Source organism: Protopterus annectens, chromosome 5.part0 (assembly GCF_019279795.1).
Source record: "Protopterus annectens isolate FY-2018-M chromosome 5.part0, PAN1.0, whole genome shotgun sequence".
NCBI lineage: Eukaryota > Metazoa > Chordata > Ceratodontiformes > Protopteridae > Protopterus > Protopterus annectens.
Genome location: NC_056735.1, coordinates 1,372,342,191 through 1,372,358,791, shown reverse-complemented (window position 1 = coordinate 1,372,358,791; position 16,601 = coordinate 1,372,342,191). Strand labels below are relative to the sequence as shown.

Below are 16,601 nucleotides of genomic sequence, written 5' to 3'. Positions count from 1 at the left end.
ACTCCTATTAAGGAAATATCTAGATAATTAACTTTCTTACCATACTGTAAACCATCAAATTGTATATTATATTTGTTATTATTCATATCAGAAATAAACTTATTTATAGATTCAAAACCTCCATTACAAAGAAAAATTAAATCATCTATGTAACGAAAATAAAGCAAAACATTATGCTGAAAAAATATGTTGGTGTAGATGTATTCTAACTCAAACTTAGCCATAAATAAATTGGCATACATAGGGGCAAAAGGTGCCCCCATGGCTGTTCCTCTCAACTGATGATAAATTACCTCATTAAAACTAAAAAAGTTATTAGAAAGACAAAAATATATCAGATCCATAATATAATGTGAGGTAGGATTATCTCCCAAGAAATAACGCAATGCCTGTATTCCATCTTTATGGCCAGTATTAGTATATAGGCTAACAACATCAACACTAACCCAAAACATATTTTCTGTCCATACAATATCTGAAATTTTATCAATAAAATCAAAAGAATCTTTAACATAAGAATCAAGTTTTTCTACAAAAGGTAACAGATGATTATGTATAACAATACCCATATTACGTGAGAAATAATTAGTAGCAGAAACAATAGGGCGTCGCGGAGGACTCACTAAACTCTTATGAAGCTTTGGGAGACAATAAAAAGTAGCTAACTGACAATTATCAGCACAGAATTTTTTGTCCAAATCATTTTTAGAAAAATAACCTAGTCGTACGCCTCTTTCAATTAATGCAGTACATTCTTTCACAGCATTTAAATGTGTTTTGATCACGTCTCATATGTCAAAGAATCACTCAAGTGTTTCATACACATCTCATAATATTGACTGATGAAGTAACGCAATTTTATTGCCTTTATCAGAAGGCTTAACAACTAGGTCATGTCTATTCATAAGTTTATTTAAAGCACACCATTCATTTTAGTCATATTATAATTCCAGGAACTTGAATTACAAGAATTCATAAGTTCCTTAATAGAAAAATAAACCATCTCTGAATACTGTGTGACAGTTTGGTTAGTAATGGAGGTAAAAATTTACTATGAAATTCAATGCCGTCAGTATTAAGCATAGAATAAGCATTAGAATAAATAGAAACATCAATTTCATCAGATAAACATGAATAGAAACTATCTTCACTATTATCACTGTCAAAATCATTTGTAAAACTCTTCCCATCTGTACAAACATTATCTTGTGCAAAAAAACATTTCAAGTGTAACTTCCTAATAAACTTAAATATATCTTGTTTAAGTAAATAATGTCTAGGGATAACAGTAGGAACAAATTTTAAACCTAATTGAAGAACAGCTGCTTCTTCACTAGATAATACACAACCAGATAAATTGACAAAATTAGAGATAGGCGGAAAAGCAGTGTCCACAACATTAATTCCATCTACCTCGTTTAGATGCTTGTTTAAAGTGTCCTTCACACGATGGAGAACCAGAACCAGTACCCTTCTTCTTATAGCCTCTCTTGATGTTATTTCCATCATTCCGAAAACGTTGTTGATGTGCTACGGGGTCCTGGGCCCCAGGTAAAGGAGGAAAATCATGGGTTTCACCTTCAGAGTCCGTAGTTGGACATAAACCGTCAGAAGAAGCAAACGAGACAGATAACTGCTTTTTGTTAGTTTTCACCGTTTGCCCCAGATGGAAATTTTGTTTCTTTTTCCACAGGAAGGCCCATCCACTAGCGTAATCACGTATATCTCTCTTAATTTCGGTAGATTTGTATTGGACCTGTTCATTTTCTATCCAATTAACTACCTGGTAATGACTATAAGTTGAAGGATATTGGGTGGAGTCAAGCACTGGATAACTTACTACTAGTTAAGGGGACAATTTTTTGAAGAACAGGACAGATACTAGTGGGCATCACATGGTCCACTGATCCTGCTTATCATATATATATGTATGTATGTTATGTATTGCAATGGGGATGGACACCTTCTGTTGGATGGCGTTATCCCTAATACTGGAGTGATGGTCATCAGCTATGTAAATAGTTTCTAGTGAAACTTTCTGAGTAACAAATAAGTCACATCTATTGTTTAATGTAAAAATGTCACATTGGTGGAGACATTTTAGGGAATGCATACAGACTAGTTGGGTGACCTTGGGGGGTATTTTAGGAAAAGCATACAGACTAGTTGAGTGACCCTGGGGGTACAAAGGAGGAAAACGATCTGGGTGCATGATTACCCTTATCATTAATTATGCACTGCAAACTGTGAACATAGTTGCTGATAGCAATATGATGCTGGCATATATGTCTGCATGAATGGACTAAAACAAGTAAGGGCATATTAGGAATGCTATACTCTGGGCCATTGACCATTCAGAGAAAGGGCTGCCGGGGAGGGCAACGGAAAAATAAATAATGATGGAGATGAAAGAGTTAATTTATAAAGGAAGATTCCTGGTGCTTTACATACACACACTAGGAGAGAGGAGAGACTGGGGAGACATAATTTAGACAGAGTAAAATGTGAGGGGGAGGCAAAAGAGCAAACTGCATTTCAGGAGGGGAGAAAGAGAGAGGAACAAAGGGGAATGAGTTACAGCTGGATGGGGCAGTATTCACGAGTGACCTAAGAAAATGTTGGTTTGCGAAGGGGGGTGGGGCTCTGGAATGTTGGTTCACAGATTGACTCAACAGTGCCTGTGACAGATGGAAAAGGAAAAAGGGTTGAGTAAATGTTAGACAGCTGTAAAGAGGATATGTGCAATAATTGACTAGATGCAGTAATGCAGAGATGTTACTGTTCTTTTTCTCTCAACGTCCTTGTATGGGTGTACCCTTAAAAATAATCACCTGTTCTATCCACTCTGCCTCTGTTTCTTTTTTGAAGGTTTCTATCTCAAAAGATAGCTCATCTGAGGGGAAACAACTTTTTCAACACCCAGTTTTACATGTGCTGCAAGACAGTGGATTGGAGCCCTGTTCTTGATATAAATGTTCTCACTGGAAGAATATGGATTTCTAGGAAGCTATGCAGCTTCTCAAATGACGGGATAACATTCTTAGATCCCAACTAAATCATCCAATGTCCTGATTTTCTAGGATATCCCTAAATTTGAGCTACCCCTTGTTATAATGGCACCCCCCTAAACAAAAGCGATTAAATAAACTCTTTTTCTCTTAAATGCCATGTTCCCTTTCACTGTCGGGTACAAATGCAGTTCCCATTTCCTTTGTTGCTGATCGTGACTATTTGTTACTCAGGTCATCGGAGCAGGAGTATTACATAATCAGTACTTCACCTTATACCGTCCACTTGTATAATTATGCTTTGTATGACCTCTCATGCCAATACCATTACTGTAGGGGTCCTGATGGAGAGATGACAAGTCAGCAAGCAAAGGAGAGCAGTAGTGCTGAAACTGAATTCATCCTCAAGTCTTGGTGAGTACCCTCGCAAGGTGGACTCTGTTTTTCACAAAATCTCACCAAGGCGACACTGATATATAGACAGTATTTATATAGCATATATCATGGACGGAAGTAAATCAAAAATAAAAAAAGATAGCTGGGTGCACAAGACCCAGGATAAAAAAGTGCCCAATCCTGGTAGGCGCACTTGTGCCAGGAATGAAAAAAATGACAGTGTAGAATCCACAAAACACAGAAACATCCCTTCAATGGAGCCAGACCAGGCCCAGGGAGAGGATGTAGAAGGAAGTAGCAGTCCACAAAAAAGACAAAAATTGATTGGCCAAAGAAGAGCCATAAAGACGATAGAGTGGACTCTTGAGGATAGGAAAGAAAAGAAATTATGTATTGTTACTGTTATGTAAAAAGCTCAGAATTTCCAGACACAAGATATACAAAATAATTAGGAGTGAAATTAGAGGAAAGAAAAATACTTCCACAGGAGAAACTGTCAGAAGCTTCAAATAAAAATGTGCTTTCATTAATACAACAGATTTTTGAAAAACAGTACATAGATCAAGAAATTTTGATCAGTTTAGAAAAAGAAGTATCTGAGGAAGTGAGAAAATATAAACAACAAAACCTACAGATATTTGAAAAATATAAAAAAGAAATATGGACATGGGAAAGAAAGATATGATATGGTGCAATATTTATGCAAAGGAGAAAGACAAGGTAACTAATATAGAGAAGGCAGTCTCAAAGATATTCAAAGAGAAATACAGGCAAAGGCATCCGGATATGGAAAATTTCACAATAAAAAGATTAAGAGCACAACGATATAATGTAGAAAAGACGATTAGTAAAGCAAAAGTTAAAGAAATAGAAGTTGAAGTTATGGACTGCCTGTGAAGTGAAGGGTTTAATGTAGAAGGTCTAACACAGACTACATCACAGCATGATGGAGTGAGTCCCCAGAATAAGGAAAAGCAAGAAGATCAGGAGACGTGAAGAAGAAATATGGACATGGGAAAGGAAAGGAGATTTAATATGGTGTAATATTCATGCAAAGGAGAAAGCAAAAACTAACCAATACAAAAAGAGCAGCACCAAAGATATTTGAAAAGAATTACAGGCAACGGAATCTGGATATGGAAAACTTTACAGTACAAAAATAAGAAGACTAAGAGGAAAAGTAGAAAAAGAGATTAGTAATGTAGAAGTCAAAGAAATAGAAATTAAGGTTATGGAACAGCTGCAAAGTGAAAGACTCAGTGTAGTAAATCGAATACAGAAAGCACCACAACAGGATAGAGAAATGGATATCCAAATTAAGGGGAATCAGTGGAACAGGAAGCAATTGGTCAGGTGCCATATTAAGATATTTTGGAACCCTCCACAGGAAACCAGTATAAACATTCACTTGAAGCTAGACAGCAAGGAAAGGAACAGGAAACTGTGGAAACTCTGATGCAGTCAGTGTTGAGAAGTGATAGGCCAGTGAGTTCCTATATGACAGAGCAACAGATGGTACAGGATGAAACTGAAGAGAATGTGCCACAGGAAAATGTGACAGAACTTTCTATAGAATGTCCGCAGGAAACGGAAAATAAGGGATGTGCCCTCAGTATGGAAGAAAAGGAGTTAAGAGAAGACATATTTAATAGACAAAGACAGATATATCAAGATCAATGAGAGAAATAGACTGCAGAAGGTTAATAAAACCCAAGTCAGAAGCTTGATAAAACAAATGAACAAAGTAGTAAGGACTGTCCATAGAGATCCATGCGATATAACAGAAATAAACAGAATATATTACTGTGCTGCTAAATTAATAACTGATAAAATTCTACCACAGGAACACAGGATAGTGAGGGAAAAGGGGGGTGAAAACGAATACCATCGTGGAAATATCGAATAGAGAAAACTATAAAGCAGCTAAGACAAGAAGTGTCATTGTTAGAAGATTATAGAAGAGGGAACAGATCAACAAAAATATTAAGAAAGATAGATGTGATAAAAGCAATGTGCAGTATTAGAACAGACCAGGATCTATTTATGCACTATTGGAGATAACAAACTAAAAATTTCAAAACAGGCAGAAAGACTCAGAAGATACGAAGATAAATATAAGGGAAAAGCACAAAATAAGCAATTTATTGATGACCCAAAAATGTTTTATAGAGAATTGTGAAATAAGGTAAAAGGAACTGAAATACCAACAAACAAAGAGGAAGTAGACACATTTTGGAGCAGTATCTATGAAGACCCTGTGGAACATAACAAAGATGCTAAATGGATAGAAAAAGTAAAATAAATAATAAGAAGTTTAAAGGTACAGGATAGGAAATGGGATGAAATAACAGCCAGAGAGAAAAGCCTCTAAATGGAAAACCCCAGGCCCAGATGCAGTACCTAACTTTTGGCTTAAAGTATTAAGTTCTTTGCACGAGGATTTAGCCATGAGTAAAAACTATTTATATGCACACCCCAAACACACACCACACTGGTTAACAACAGGAAAAACAATGTTCTTACTTAAGAGTGAACCTGCAAGCTACCCTAAAAATTACAGACCATTGTCTTCCAACGACGTATAAACTATACACAAGAATTGATGCAGATAGACTTTATAGTCATTTAGAAGAAAACTCAATTAGGACAGTAGAACAAAACGGCAATAAATTAAAGTCATATGGAACAAAGGATCATTTGTTGTTAAACAAAGTTATAGTGGAGAACTGTAAGAGGGGGAAGAATCTAAGTATGGCATGCATTGACTACAAAAAAGCATTTGATAGTATCCCACATTCATGGATAAAAGAGTACTTAAAAATGTATAAGATACACCCTACACTGATTGACTACATTACAGTAACCATGAAACAGTGGCAGACCACTTTGCAATTAAGTCATGATAAAGGACAGATTATTATCCCAGGGATAATATCCAAAAACATGCATCTGGAGCGTTTCTCCCCGGGCCTCCGCTGAAAACAGGCTCTGTGGAACCTAGTTGGAAATTCCCGGTCAACAAATGTTAAATAAAAAAAATAAATAAATAAAAATAAAAATTCAAAGGGGGGTATTCCAGGGTGACTCTTTGTCACTGTTGCTATTCTGCCTTGTTATTAATCCATTAAGCTGTTTACTTAACAGCTTAGGCCATGGCTATAATTTGGCTTCTAGAAAACAACAAAGTCTAATGACTTCTCATCTTCCCTTTGTCGATGATTTAAAACTGTATAGCTCATCAGATGAGGAACGGAAAGCACAGCTGCAGGTTGTCAAAACTTTTTCAGATGATATTGGAATGCCCTTTGGTCCCGCGGTAGTGGTGCTGCGGTAGCGTTGTCGCCTCACAGCAAGACGTTGTCACGTTCGATTCTCAGCTAGAGCATCTTCTGTGTGGAGGCATGCGTGAATGAGCGTGCCTTCGTTGAAGGTTGTGCGTCAGGGCTGGTAACTCGGCAATTAAAAATCCACTACCAAACATTAGGGGACCGGAGTTCTGCTGTGGCGACCCCTAACCGGGATAAGCCGAAACAAAGGAATACTGCAGCACCAGGAAAACATCAGTTTGGGACAAGAATGTGATATAAAAGAACTTGAGCAAGAGGGAGTGTATAAATACTTGAGAATTAATGAAGGATCAGCAATAAAACATGAACAAATGCAAATAAAGCTTAGTAAGGAGTACTTTAGAAGACTTAAATTAATCCTGAAAACAGCATTGACATATAGGAACAAGTTCCAAACCATAAATCAGTTTTCTTTTCCTGTCCCAAGTTATAGTTTTGGAGTGATTGACTGGCCTCAAAAAGTGTTGGATAGATTCTATATTAAAACAAAAAAGATGCTTCATGGTCACCAAATGATTTATAAAAATCAGTGTATACCAAGATTATATATTCCCTGTTCCAAAGGAGGGATGGGCCTCCTTGAAATTGATTGCATGTATAGATCTGCAACTGTGGGACTCTACACATATCTATTGACCTCACAAGATCCAAATGTAGTGAAAGTTTTGAAACATGAGGAGAATAAATCTAAGATGACATCTCTGCTTAATTTAGCAAAATCATATCAATGTCAAGCAGGAATGGAAATCAAACCAGAAGTAGATAAAAAACAGGCAGCAACTGAATGTGCTAAAAAATGAAAGAATATAAGGTGAAGGATCAGATGAAAAGACAAGAAATGTGGAAAAAACATAAATATAGTTGCAAGTATAGAAAACTTCTGGAAGAGCTTCATGTTGAACAAGAATGAACGCAGGGATGGTTAAGGAGAGGCAAATTCACATCAAGAAATGAAAGGTTAATATTGGCAGTCCATTGAACATGTGGAAGAAACAGACATATGTAGTTTTTGTAAAACCAAATTGGAAACAGTCACACATCCTGTTGCTGGTTGCGACGCACTAATGGCAGAGGGACTGTATACTGAAAGGCATAATAATGCGGTGAAATTGTTACACTGGAGATTGTGCAAACATTATGGTATCGAAGTGGCTGAAAAACACTGGAAACATGAGTGACAAAGAATCATAGAAAATGATGAAGTTTATACCACATGGGATCACCCACAACCAGCAGTTCAAAATCTAAATGCTAGGAAACCAGATATAGTGGTCTAAGAAAAGAAGACAAAAATAGCATTGATCATTGAAATCACCACACCCAGTGACTACAGAGAGACACAAAGTCATAAAATACCTTGATCTACAGGCAGAAATGAGAGCCATGTGGAAGAAATATACCCAGACAGTTCCAATAGTAGTAGAAGCAACTGGTCTTATAAAAAAGAATTTACAATCATATTTAGATATGTTACCAATTCATGTAACACCATACAAATTGCAGAAGGAGTCATTACTGGGGACGTTGTGGGTGCTGCAAAGAGCACTACTGGATGACATCAAAGATTGAAACAATACTAATTTCATGAACTTTAATCATACTTTGACTTAGGAATGGGGTCCATTCCCATCATGGTATTAGAAACCCAAAAGACTCGGAGAAATTAAAAATATGGATAACATCCATGAATACATGGCTGATGACCTGGTTATGGTTTTAGACAGTGGAGGAACCAGGGAGGATGTCAGTGACATGGGTAACAATGAATGTGACTATGTGCTCCCATCACTGGAGCAGGCCACTCCTGCTATGGTGCAGACCCCTGGGCAGGCCAGGATAAGGTGTGGCTACCTTGGCAAAGCAAATAGCTCAGAGCACAAAATGAAAGGTATCCATCAGAATGTACATTTCGAAGCATGCATGCATTTATCCATGGGACTGATGCCAGTGTATGTGGAGTTCTGCGTTGATGCTGCTGCCAGTTAAAGAGATGAATCCCCCCCTGTCATGCTGAGATCTTAGACAAAGGCCTGGAGCTCCACACCCCTCCCTCAATGCACAGACCCCACAAGTAAGAAAATTAGCAATGGAGTACAACTTGAGGTAACAATAGAGGCAGAAAGGAGAGGCACTGTGGCCAGACTCTAATGTACAATCAGTTCTGTAGTAAAGTTGGAAGCAAAGGGGTAAAAATTATGCAAAAGCTTTCTAGTGTGTTGAAAATCTCATTATACGTACTTCAGAGTATGCAGCAAGACTGGTTATATAACACTTTCTTAATGATTAATGGTATTTTAAGTGATTATAATAATACATCGGTTCACAGTTATGACAACAGTCACATAATCTGTTTTGAGGACACTGAAAACTAGTAAATTACTTACCTTGTAACCCTTTTTGCGACAGAATCGGAGGCAGACCTGTACAGTGAGCTTGGTGGATGTGCCACTATTTCCGCTCAATGCTGGGGGGTTCCCTGAATCCAAGAAGCAGCCCAGGTATCCTGGCACTTGCAAAACGGAGACAAAAGGGAGGAAAAGTGAAGAGTTTGAATCACTTTTCATCAATAATGCCCCTCTCTGTGCCCCATGTTAATTACTTATTTACTGTACTACACCTATACAGATCACAGTAAACTGCTTAACACTTGTGTCACAATGCTTTTGCACACTATAGTAGCACTAACAGTCCCAAAGCTGAGGAAAACATGCATCAAGCCAAAACACTGAAAGGAAGACAGGAGAATGATTATTACCATGACAACCATACATATCCCCAATAATTCCTTGACTTTTTTCATAATAAAAGTTTGAGAGTTTTACCTTTTAATCTAGAGAAAGCATTTAAATGCTCTATCTACAGATAATGTTAACTTTCTTTCATCCCTTCATGATTGAAGGGAGCTTACTTATTTATTTGTTGGTTTTGTTTCCTTACACATTCCAATATGGTTGGGAAAGGTAGGTGAGGGTAGGCAGGTGCTGCAGTAGACCAGACTGTCACAAAAAATTCCTGCTCAGACCTGAAGAGCCATCATAGGACAGTCTGTGTAAAACCTCATGGACTCACGTATGTTCTGTGTCATGGGCTCACAGCTCCACTGCATGTGTTCTGTGCCATGGGCTCACAGCTGCATTATATGTTCTGTGTCATGGGCTCACAGTTGCATCATATATTCTGTGTCATGAGCTCATGGTTGCACCACATGTTCAGTGTTTGATGTCCATCACTGCTGCACAAGCCAATATAAGGAAGACAGGTATGTAAGAAAACATGCATGCAGGGTCTCTGGAGTGCCAAGTTTGCCATCCACATAGCCACATTTTATTTATTTATTTGTTTGTTTGTTTTGTTTGTTTGTTTATTTATTTATTTATATTTCTATCAATCATTTATTAATAGCATAAGTGGGCTGGCCCTTGGACCTTTTACAGTCATAGCCCAGGCACAAAAGGCAAGGTTAAGTACTATATAGTTTAACATAGCTGACAAGCCCAAATGTTTTTTGGAGGTTGTTACAGGAAACAGAACTATGTCAGAACAAACATACAGACAAGGAAAGAATATGCAGACTCTATGCAGATAGTGACTGGAGATCAGGAAGGAACCATCGAGCTCCATGGCAAGAAATGCTAGCACACAGCCAGCATGATAACATCTCCAGCTCTTCAGAGTCCTGAGTCCTGCTCAACCAGAGGATCGTTTCATAAAACACTTTTCAAAATGCTGTGATATTCATTAATATGTGTCCTAAGACATATCATAGCTTGAAGTAATGCCTAATGGAGATAATGCACTGATAAACAACACAATAGCACAGTAAAACATAGTTATCAATTCTTTCAGTGATTTGATATATACATATCTGATATGTATGACTGACAACTTATTGAAGAGGATTTAGGTGATGAGTTGCTAACAAGTTTAATCCTGCAGTTGTGGATTTCATTCCCACAGCTTCCATTTAGCAACTGTGTGAATATGAGTAAGTCAGTTAACCACATATTCCTGATGGGTTACCCTTAAAACAAGCATTTGGGCCTAGTGAGTTCACCCACCTAACAAACAAACAAAATATAATTCCATCTTACTACAATGGTGATGCTATCCACATAACACAAAAAGTGCCCTTTCCTAAACATCAACACTCATTTCTGTTTGTAGGCATGACCTCTGTTGATTATTATGTTTGTAGGCATGACCTCTGTTGATTATTATGTTTGTAGGCATGACTTCAGTCGATTATCATGTTTGTAGGCATGACTCCTGTCAATCATTATGTTTGTAGGCATGACTTCTGTCAGTTATCGTGTTTGTAGGTACGACTTCTGTCGGTTATTGTCTGTAGGTACGAGTTATGTTGATTATCATGTTTGTAGGTATGACTTCTGTTGGTTATTATGTTTGTAGGTCTGACTTCTGTTCATTATTATGTTTGTAGGCACGACTTCTGTCAATTATCATGCTTGTAGGTACGACTTCTGTCAGTTATTGTTTGTAGGTACGACTTCTGTCGATTATAATGTTTGTAAGCATGACTTCTGTCAATTATTACGTTTCTAGGTACGACTTCTGCCAATTATCATGTTTATAAGCAAGACTTCTGTCGATTATTATGTTTGTAAGCATGACGTCTGTTGATAATCATGTTTTTAGGTATGACTTCTGACCATTATTATACAAGGAAGACAGGTATGTAAGAAAACATGCATGCAGGGTCTCTGGAGTGCCAAGTTTGCCATCCACACAGCCACATTTTATTTATTTATTTGTTTGTTTTGTTTGTTTGTTTATTAATTTATTTATTTATATGTCTATCAATCATTTATTAATAGCATAAGTGGGCTGGCCCTTGGACCTTTTACAGTCATGGCCCAGGCCCAAAAGGCAAGGTTAAGTACTAAGTATTAAGTATTATGTCTGTAGGTACCACTTCTGTCAATTATTATGTTTGTATGCATGATTTCTGTTCATTATTATGTTTGTAGGCATGACTTCTGTCAATTATCATGCTTGTAGGTATGACTTCTGCCAATTATTGTTTGCAGGTATGACTTCTGTCGATTATAATGTTTGTAGGCATGACTTCTGTCGATTATCATGTTTATAAGCACAACTTCTGTCAATTATTATGTTTGCAAGCATGACGTCTGTCAGTTATCACATTTGTATGCACAACTTCTGGCAATCATCACATCTTACCAATGTGTAGAGGAGGGGCATGTTATTACACTTAACATTTACAAGTTTAACTGAGCATACAGTGTTATTCTCTGACTTCTTTCTTTTATATGTGTGTCCCCAGATTGAGCATAGCAGACATAAAAGGGGAATGAATTTGAATCATGCAATTTATCCATTTTTATTACACACAGCACATCAATACAATAACACCTCAATATTACACAAAGAATAAACAGAACTAAGTTGTGGCAACTACATAGAGTGGTAAACGAGGGCCCACCTGTACGCCACCGTGAGAGTGATGAGACCACCAACAAACATATGCCCGTTATGCTTCAAACTTCACAGGTGACGGAGGAATACAAAACATGCAACTTGCTAGGAAGAAGTGATATCCAATATGTTTGTGTCTGTCTGTTGCTGAAGATGCTTAACAGCCTTTTTGTACAAACAAAGAACATTTACTTCACCTGCTTCAGGTTCTCACCAAGGTAAGGAATGCCTACTATGGCTACATTCATGGGAGGTGCAGGGTAATTTATATCTCCCATCTAAGCAAAAGAGTATAGATAGTTCTCCACTGAGGAGAACAGATATATATTTATGTAATGTAAATGAATGCAGGTGATAATTGGTATGTGCCTGCATTTTTGTTTTTCTAAAAAATGGGATAGCTAAAAGGGGGAAAAAAAGTATGTGAATCATTATATATAATCTGCAAAGCAGCCAACATACTGAAAAGTCCTTGGTAAATACAAGGAGTACTAAACAGGCTTGTTTTTTGTTTTTGGAATACGCATTTATTCCACTTCTGTTTCTTTGTTGACATGGTTCATTCCTACTGTGTCCCTTTCAGCATGAAGAGTGCACATGCTGTAAGGCCCAAAAATAGGGACACTTTTTAAATATTGCTCTTACAAACTTAGAAAGTTGATAGCCCAACAGGTTTTGCATTAGCATGAATTGTCTGAAGGATGTGAAGTCTGAAACTTGAAAGTTTGCTACTATTTTCTGACTTCATTCATCAATGATTTCCCAGTGATTTGCCAGAAACCAAAATTTTATGAGAAACAGGCCCAAAATATAAGGCAAAAATCTGGACATTCTGCGAAAATCTGGACAGTTGAGAGGTATGAGCCTTTTGTAGTGAGAAGAATAAGCAGAATGTGAGGGAAGTCCGTTTGGGATCAACCGCCTTCAATTCTTGCATTTCACAACCTTGGATAAAAAGACAAGCCTTACAGCAAATATGTGCTTAGCTTTTGTGACACACAGCATTTAGACAAACATAAAACATAAAGATGAAAGGGTGGGTGGAGAGGGACCTGTCCATCACCTGGAATTTATGACTTAGATTTAATGACCCTATCATACTACTTAAAAGGGATGACTCAATGCTAGTCAGTTGTTTACTTACTGTGGCATGTGGGTATATCGCAGTACTTCCAGTAAATGCCGTCCTCAATCTCAGAGACGTAGCACCATGGCTGGACATCACCATCTGGGTTCCTGTACCAAACAAGTCAGAGTCGCAGTTAGATCAGAGACACAGTTGAAGGTATCATGACAGAATTTATATGTGGCATTGCTAAAAGTGTTACCCTGGTAGTACTGTGTGTGTGTGTGTGTGTGTGTGTGTGTGTGTGTGTGTGTGTGTGTGTGTGTGTGTGTGTGTATATGCACATATGTGTGCACGTGTGTGCGTGTGTGCATGCGTGTGTGTGTGCGCGCATGCACGTGTACGTGTGTGTGTGTGTGTGTGTGTGTGTGTGTGTGTGTGTGTGTGTGTGTGTGTGCACGCCCACATACAAACGTATTACTGCAGACTGCTGGTGCAGACCACTTTAATGAAATGCAAGTGTTCCTCTAAGTGAATAAACAGTATGAGTTATTACTGAATTTCTGTATTAAACAATATATTCTCATTAAAAATCATTTGAAAACTTGCTGAGTGTTGTATAATGGTTAAGGTGTCTACCTTACAGACAGAAGGTGCAGGGTGTGATTCTCAAATGAGATAAATTATTAGGCTTAAAATGACCCACAAGGGCAGTTAGCCTAGTACTGACTTATGACCTGTGATTTTGACTAAGCATATTTCAAATACAGTGTAATCACACATTTTACAATTAGCGGGTTAAATGCCTTTTCTTTTTACTTATTTAAAATTAACTTGATTATACTAATGTAGGTTTGAGTACCACGGCTTCCCTATGTAGTCTATGTAACTTTGAACAAGTTAATGAATGAAACTTCCAATTGTGGTAAGTAGGCCTTACCTATCTGCAAAAGGCATATAAAATAAAGTAAATGTAATGTGTTTGGTATAAATATCTCATGTCCAACAGTAGCATATATTGTTATTCAGCATAGTGGTCCAGCAGACAATGGAGGTTTGAATCCCGTCTCCCCAGTTTTAATACTGTGGTACCCTAAGTAAGTTGCCTCCTTTCTGTTCCCATCCTTGAAAATTATATCTTCAGTGTCAATGAGTATACCTAGTTAATAACATTAAAAAAGAAGATTTTACACAAGTTATTTCTTTAAGTTTTCTTTACCAACATTTTCAGCAAAAGCCTCACAGAATATTCTCAATAAAAATGTACCACTAAGCTGCATAACTTTCAACCTCTTAGAGCAAGTAATCTGGACAAAACCAGAAATAATGTGGGGACAAAGACCCAAAAATAGAGACACATTTTAAACATTACTCTTACAAACTTAGAAAGTAGATACAATTACAGGTTTTGCATTAGCGTGAATTTTCTGATGGGTAACTCAAATGTCTGCCATTATTTTCTGACTTCAGTCCTCAATGATTTCCCTGTGATTTGCTAGAAAATTACAATTTTATGAGAAACAGACCAAAATATGAGGCAAAAATATGGACATTCTGTGAAAATTTGGACAGTTGAGTGGTATGCGAGCAGCAGATTAACATTGTCTGTAAGGGCTCATAACCTGAAAACAGTTCGCAAAAATTCAAATTGTATAAAAACAAGATTTAAACAGGCAAAAATAATACAACACTCTACCAACCAATATGTTCAGAGGTAAGTGTTAGGGTAGCTGCCCTTGCAGGCCATTTTAAGCCTAGCCAACTTCCCTTTTTGTGCTCGAAATAACCTACCCCATTTGATTATAGATTGGCGTTAGCCATCTCGTGGTCAATAATTATATATGACCCCTAATGAGAATAACTGGGATCATACCAGGGATAATTTGAGGGGACCCATGCATGGAATAAAGCATTTAGGAGCTGCCTCTGTCCATTAGTAGTACAGGGGCAGTCCTGAGTTAAAATTTCCATTTCCTATCTATAGCTCTAAGTTGCACTTGAAAATGGACAGGGATGAGCCTTGTTTTATGTGGATGAGAAGTCTGTTTCACAGCAGCAGTATCCTCTGAAAAATACACCTGTCCTCCAAACTGTTCTGCTGATGTTTGCAGAAGAGGTATAGATCACCAGACCTATGTAAACACTACACAATGAATCTGACCCAGTATGGATAAATACAGCAACTAGGAGTACACATTTCTGACTTATAAATAAACTAAAAAGTCATTGTATTGTTTGTAAACCACTTACTATTTAGTTATTGTCATCAGTAAAGCTACCTAGAACATAATGATATAAAATACACACACACACACACACACACACACACACACACACACACACACACACACACTAAATAAATAAATAAACAAAAGCTGAATCAGTATGACATAACAGCTAGCCAGGCCTGCTCTGAAGTGTTGATACGCACCTGCAGTAGTTGTGGTTGCCCAGTCCCCACTCGCCGTTGGGATACTTGGCTGTGTTGTAAGCATGTTGATGCGTCTGGTTCCAGAACAAACATGGCTTCCCATTCACCACTGAAGTTTGGTTCTGCGTTCCACGGTAATCTGCTCCGTTCACCTTGAAACATTCTGAAAGCTCTGCATAAAGAAAACAGACAGAAAGTGAAGCACAGATTAGCACTTAGTGAAATAAGTAAATTACATGCCCCAAGGCAGTATGCATCAAATGATTCCGAAGGATAGCCTGGCAATTCAGTAATGCGTAAGACTAAAGGCATAGTACTCTTTTATCCCTAGGTGTACATTAATATTCTGGGGTTCACCTTGTGAAAGGGCAAAATGACAGACAATTTTTTGGTGTTCTGTCACAAATTTAATGCAAGGTCAGGGGACATATCTTGGCCATCAAATTTATTAAGATCCCTGCCTTTAAAATTTCTCAGACAAGCCACAGACTTTAATTTCAGTGCTAAAACAAGTTTTTTCATATTTTCATACAGATTGAAATATGCATGCTTGTGCAATCCAGATGTGTGAGGTATCTACTTAGTGAATTTCTTATTCTGAGTACGTTGTTTAACACAACTGAACACAGACTTTACAAAAACGCAAACCAACAGGAGTGCAAAATAAAGATAAATGCAAAATCAACAGAGTAAAGTAATTTCAAGCTTCCATGCTGATTATAACTGGTGAAACAGAGCTTTTTTTTTTTTTTTTTTTTTTTGTTAAAGTCAGAATAACTGCTCTAGCATCTACCCAAGTAGATATCGATTCATGAAGGCTCATATCTTGTTTGCTTGAGCATGTTTATTCATTACTTTGTTTCCTCGTAGTTGTTTACTCGTTACATGATGTAGTG

The 16,601-nt window shown here is 37.4% G+C and overlaps 1 protein-coding gene across 1 annotated transcript in view; it reads right to left on the bottom strand.

Annotated features, from left to right (window-relative positions):
* KREMEN2 (kringle containing transmembrane protein 2) overlaps positions 1-16,601 on the bottom strand; it is a 150,207-nt gene that overhangs the window by 66,281 nt on the left and 67,325 nt on the right. The window contains exons 2-4 of the mRNA XM_044071189.1: positions 15,706-15,877; positions 13,353-13,444; positions 9,136-9,260 (exon numbers count right to left, since the gene is read on the bottom strand). Coding sequence (XP_043927124.1) covers positions 9,136-9,260; positions 13,353-13,444; positions 15,706-15,877 — 389 coding nt within the window. The remainder of the gene's footprint in view (positions 1-9,135; positions 9,261-13,352; positions 13,445-15,705; positions 15,878-16,601) is intronic.